The following is a 6,054-nucleotide window of genomic DNA, read 5'->3' on the forward strand; positions in this document are numbered from 1 at the left end:
TCAGTGTTCAAACTCCTTGTTGAATTTATGATTCTCTTAGAGTGTAGTTTTGGTTTCTGAATACCTTTTCAATTGCACTACTTTAGAGGTAGAATTTATTTGCTTTAAAAGTGTTCATACATTATTGTCTATTTATTCAAGGAAAAGCAAAGGCAAATGGAGCAAATGAATGGAGGGCATATCACAGACTGCCATCAGGTGGCATCATTTCAAGGTACAGTAACATCACATCACCTACAAGAAGTCATTTTCCAGAAATATTGGTAAATATTGGGTCTCATTCAGTTTTGAATGCATACATTTATTTTCATAGTCAAATCATAATTTATAAGTAAGTTTGCACAAAAATTTGAGTTTAAATTTATGATAGAATTTACAACCAATTGAAATCACTCATTCAAAAATCACATACTCTCAATAGAAACAAGTCATTTATAAGACAGTTTATTTAATATATATTATTAGAAATTAACTAATTGACTCTAGAAATAAATTATATATATATATATATATATATATATATATATATATATATATATATATATATATATATATATATATATATAAAAAAAATTAAATACAGAATCCCTGTGGACTAAGTTTTTAACATGGGGCATGTTTTATGCAAATTACTAGCTGTGTTCTCACTTATTAGTGAAAATTGTGGTAAATCTTTATGTGCACACATACAGGATTTATACAAAAGGCCCATTGTTTACTCAGTGCCAAATTTTTGCTATATCCAGTATCATTCAAAGGTTTGTGGTTAGCAAGATTTTCTTTTTGCTTGAAAGAAAATTATATTTCTATTGAGTAAGGATGCATTAAAATGATTAAAAGTGACAGTAATGATTTTTACATGGTTACAAAATATTCCTATGAACTTTCAATTTATTAAAAATCCTGAAAATAACGTATCATGGTTTCCACAAAAATATTTTATTTTGTGGAATATTTTTTTTTTTTTGCAATAATATTAGAATGAATAAGAAATGTTTTTTGTGCAGCAAATCCGCATATTAGAATGATTTCTGAAGGATCATGTGACATAGTAAGTGAGTAATGGCTGCTGAAAATTCAGTTTTACCATAACAAGAATAAATTATATTTTAAAATAGAAAACAGTTATTTGAAATTGTAATAATATTTAGCTTATTTTTAACAAATAAATGCAGCCTTGGTGAGCATAAGAGACTTTAAAAAATCGTACCGACCACAAACCTTTGAACACTAGAATACCCAAAGGTGTGCTCAAAGTCACTTCATTTTTGCTTTCTGTCTTGCAGGTCCAGGTCGACCTCTCCCTCCGGAGTGTGGTGGTTATCCTATGGGGGCTTCTCAACAGTCGAATTCCGCAATGCTCTCCCATAGCGGCCCGTTACCCACAAACCGAATGGGTCTTTCCTCCAGCTCGGTCTCCCAGATGGGCCCGTCGGTTGGAGGATACATGTGCAGCAAAGGTTCTAAACAAACACTCTGCCACCCATCTCAAGACTTCGGAATGGCGATGCAGCCGGGCCAGAGCATGATGGGAATGGGCTGCCCTCCACGTCAACCGCTACACCCGGCTCACGGTGTGACGCGACCAGGAATGCCATGTCCCAACCTAACTGGTGTTCCCGTGCCGACCCACCACCTGCGGCAGGCGCTGCACCAAGCCGGAGCTCTTCCGTCACGTATGATGTTCCCTTCCCAGCAGCAGCCCACGTCACAGTCCCAGCTCTGGCAGCACCAGCAAGGGGTGCAACCACATATGGACCCTGCGAACCACCAACATCCCTTCCCCGCTGGAGGCGCCCCACCTGGATGCGCGGGTCCTCAGTTTCCACAGCGAATGACCAGTATGCCAGCCAACTTTCCTGGTTCCCGTCTACCTCCTAATCAAATACCCCCTGGTTTGGTTGGCAGACCGGACCAGAAGATTCCCACCGCTCAGCCTCTCTCCTCCATGCCCCAACAGAGCCTCAGAATGCGAGGTCCACTTTCCGCTCTAGCTGTTATGAAACCAGGAGGTCCATCCATGATGCACCCAGCTCATGGCATGGCTCCCCCTAGCTACCAGACTACTTCCACAGGGAAACACTGTTCCCCACAGGGCTACAACCCCGGACATAAGCTGCCCTCCTTTGACTACACGTCACAGCATCAGAGCAATGGGGCAATAACTGGAGGGCTGCAAGGGCCCGGGGGAGGTGGCGGTGCGGATGTGGACTTCATTGACACTCTGGTGGGAAACAACGAAGACTGGCTGAACAATCTCACCATGATTGATGAATACCTTGAGCAAAACTCATAGGGACTGATCAATAGCTTCCTAGGTTTGAAAATCACTACACACACAGCACCAGAACGAGGTCGTGGGTCCGTCATTTTGCAAAGGCACGTACACACCAAGAACGATAACTGTAACGACAACTATATTGTCCACACCAATGGAAATGGAAGGTAACATTCTGTTTATTATAAGTGTCCACGCAGTTACGATGTCTGCTGCTTTAAATGCACATGGTCTTTAAACTCTAAATTTTTCAATCTTTTTCTTTTTTTGATTCAGCTGGGCGGTAAAAAAAATGCTCAGAGATTGATTCCAACGATATTGCTCTTCTGTGTCGTTATCGTTCTAATTATGGTGTAGACTTCCCATAATTAGAACAATTATTAAAACTTCATAGTTATGGTCTTTGATGTGAACAGGCCTTAAGGTCATAAAGCATTTTTTCGTGGCTAGCTTAAGTGAGAATGTATCGCACTGCTGAAATGATGCACTGCTGAGCCCCCTGAAATGGCTTCTGGCGGCCAATAAAACGTGCTTATATTATAAGATGCCCCATCCTTTTCTCAAAGGTTGCTCTTCCAGTGCTCTTTGCACTGTATTTTAATATGGAGTGGAAAAACTGTTTTATGAAAACATGGGCTGTCCCCAGCAGTGTCAAGAAAGTTCTCATTCAGTTAAAGGGATAGTTCACCCAAAAATGACAATTCTGTCATTGTTTACTCACCCTCAAGTCACTCCAAATCTTCTGTGAAACACAATAAAATATATTTTGAAGATTATTTTTGTCCCTGCAATGAAATGTAATGGGGTCTAAAACAACACCGACATTCATTCTATTGAATACTTTACATGGGGGTTGAATAAAATGATGACAGAATTGTAATTTTTTTTTAACCATCCCTTTAAATCCAGCGTGATAACAGTATTGTTGGCAGTCTCATGCCAGACCAAACAAATGTGCGCAGCTTTTCATTCTTGCTATTTGAAAAGTATACGAAATCATTTCTGTGACGAACTATTTGAGGGTATTTCAAAAGGGGCTTGTCCTGTACATAAAGTATTTTGTAAAATATGGTTTCTTAAACTGTAACATACAAAAGAGAAGTACACATATTTATGCTTCTTTTCTGCTGATGAACTCTTCAGAATTTCTTTGTAAATAATTATCAAAAGAATAAATAAAACAAAAATGCAATGATGTAAAGAAATGAGTGTCACATTAAAATTGCAAATGAAATATTTTACACTAGGAAACTCTATTGTAATTTGTATTATGCAAGACGGTATGGTTAGTTTTGGAGTAATACTATGTATTACAATGGTGAAAAATTTGTTATGTTTTTGACATAACTGGACTTCTGGTACTCCAGTCTGGCTTAAAAGGGTTATTTGTTTTGTGTTTTTAAATTGTGAGGTTTGGAGTATAATGTTTCTCACAGCATTTTATTCTGACATCAATTGCACAGTCTAGAGGTTCTCTAAATTGTGTCATATTGCCATAGCATAATACATTTTACACTAGAGACTAGTGTCTTTGTAATAATCTGTTCAAGCAAACAAAATGAGGATCTTGACGTTTTCTGGACCAAGGACACTTTTTAGCATTTCTAGGAATGTCTTTTTGTAATGCACACCAGCTACACTGAAACAGCAGCCTCGGAGTAGCAGAGGGACAACAATATATGATCACACCACCTATTATCTAATACAACAGCAACACCTGTCACAGTAAGTGCATAAAACCCACAGTCCTTTGTGCCAGAGTCTTGGGTTTCCAGTAGTTCATGACCATGTAGTTAATGCCATGAACTTTAAGACATTCTGATTTGTGATTAATTGTGATTTATTATATTTTGTCTTCATATTTTTAGATTGGAAAATAAACTGTATAAAATCAAACACGTCTCCTTTTGGTCTCCTTTTTTATACTTCTTACAGTATATCCTATACTTCCATTTGGTGTGACTCACATTTATGACTACAGAAAAAAATATTAGCACCACACCTCATTTAGTGTCCAGATGCTTGATAACTACTGTTCTAGACTGATCTATAGGTACACAGGAACAACAGGGCCAGTATATCGCTTTGTGGCTCATTATAAAGACGAGGCAGGAATAAAGTGAAAATATTTGGGACATTGATTCAAGTGAGGAAATATGCTCTTAACCTGTTCTTTTACTACTTCTCACTTTCATTTCTGTTCTAGTCTGTTTTGAACAATCATAATAATGGGTCTGAATTTATTATAATTTATTTATGTTTTAAGAGGTTCATTTATATCTTTGGCTTAGGCTACAGAGGAAAATTGAGTTTGCACAGAAGTGTTTCACTTTCCTGCCGTGTTTTTATGATTCCTCACATGGTGGTGTTTTCCATGACACAGCTGAACTTATTTCTGTATAATTATCTTCAGTGTTGGTCTTTAGTGTGGGAAATGAAATCACTATTTTCTTATCTAGAGGTAATATGAGAAAGTTCATATGAAAAATAAAGTTGCTCCAATTTTGGAAAGCATAATATTCTTACAGTTATCGTCTTGTTAAAACTTTATCTGTTTCACACTTGTATAAGAGGTCCAAAAATGTTTTAATAAATGCAAAATAGATATATTTACCATGCAGTAAGAAGACAGTCATCCAGGACTCAGGGAACCACACATTAATGTTCTCTATATAAAACACTTGTTTCAAATATTTGATTTCTGGTAGGTTAAAGATACATATCGGTATACAGTTTCTGTTCTTTTGAATTCCTTACAAATTGGCATTTTCTTTGGTACAGTTCCTCTTAATGGTCTTTTATGGTTGTGTCTGTTTCATTTTTAGATCAGCAGTTTTGCTTCTGCATATAAAAAGTGGATGTTTTTGCACCAGCACCTGGTGGTTTAACAAATTAACCTCTGCTACCGCAGGTTCATGTATCATGCAGTTATGGATCAAAACAGAAGTCAAATCAAATTTGATAATCCACACTCCACAATCCAAAAGTCACAACTTAAGTAATGCGAAATAGTAAAAAAAAAAACTTGAGTGTAAATCTGTGTTCCATCGCAGAGCCATTAATTCCCACAAAATGCTGGGTGGACAGGCACTAATGAAGAACTGTTAACTGCCATCTGTAAAAACTGAATGATTGGTATGACCATGACACTGCAGGAAGCAGATTATACGGCATTCAGCTATAGACCTCCCTGAGCAAGACTCTTTAGTTTGAATTTTTATGATAGGCACTACCAGTTTAGTGCCGTTAATGAATACAGAGAGCTTAATATGCAAGAAAATGAGTGCATTAATTATGTGTCAAATATTAATGACTGGTAATAGTAAAATAAAATTTGTGAAAGGAGTAAAAGAGTTATGGGTGATCTGGCATTATTTAGGAAATAAAATCTCTAGGCCTGTGCTTTTCTGCGCTGTTTTTTTAAAGAGATAAACTGGGGTGATGGTGTGGAGCAGCACTGTTAGGCAGCTTTGACAGAAATGGGCAACGAGATTGAACCCATTAAAAAAGCTGTTTGTTCATCAGGCAGCAATGGAAACAGATGTAAGCTGTTTGTCCAAATACCCTATTTCTTCGTCTAAACTTTGACCTAGAAGAACGTTTCTTCAACTTTACCAAAAAAGGCATTGAAAAATCTTATAACATAAAATAAAGGGACAAATGAGGTTTTAAAAATCATTTTAAATTAACTTAGGCTACATTTTTAAAACTTTTTAAATAATTGATCATATTAATTATTAATTTTGCTTTGCCTTCATACTATGTGGAAATACATA

General features: G+C 36.8%; 1 protein-coding gene across 1 annotated transcript in view; it reads left to right on the top strand.

The window, feature by feature from the left end:
* LOC143737209 (uncharacterized) overlaps nucleotides 1-4,174 on the top strand; it is an 80,884-nt gene extending 76,710 nt beyond the window's left edge. The window contains exons 4-5 of the mRNA XM_077228283.1: nucleotides 142-214; nucleotides 1,287-4,174. Of these exons, the coding sequence (XP_077084398.1) occupies nucleotides 142-214; nucleotides 1,287-2,296 (1,083 nt within the window). The 3' untranslated portion in view covers nucleotides 2,297-4,174. The remainder of the gene's footprint in view (nucleotides 1-141; nucleotides 215-1,286) is intronic.
* Nucleotides 4,175-6,054: the final 1,880 nt, after the last annotated feature.

The sequence above is a fragment of the Siphateles boraxobius genome, unplaced genomic scaffold (assembly GCF_051911475.1).
Source record: "Siphateles boraxobius isolate OS27281-9 unplaced genomic scaffold, OSU_SipBor_1 130, whole genome shotgun sequence".
Taxonomy (NCBI): Eukaryota; Metazoa; Chordata; class Actinopteri; order Cypriniformes; family Leuciscidae; genus Siphateles; species Siphateles boraxobius.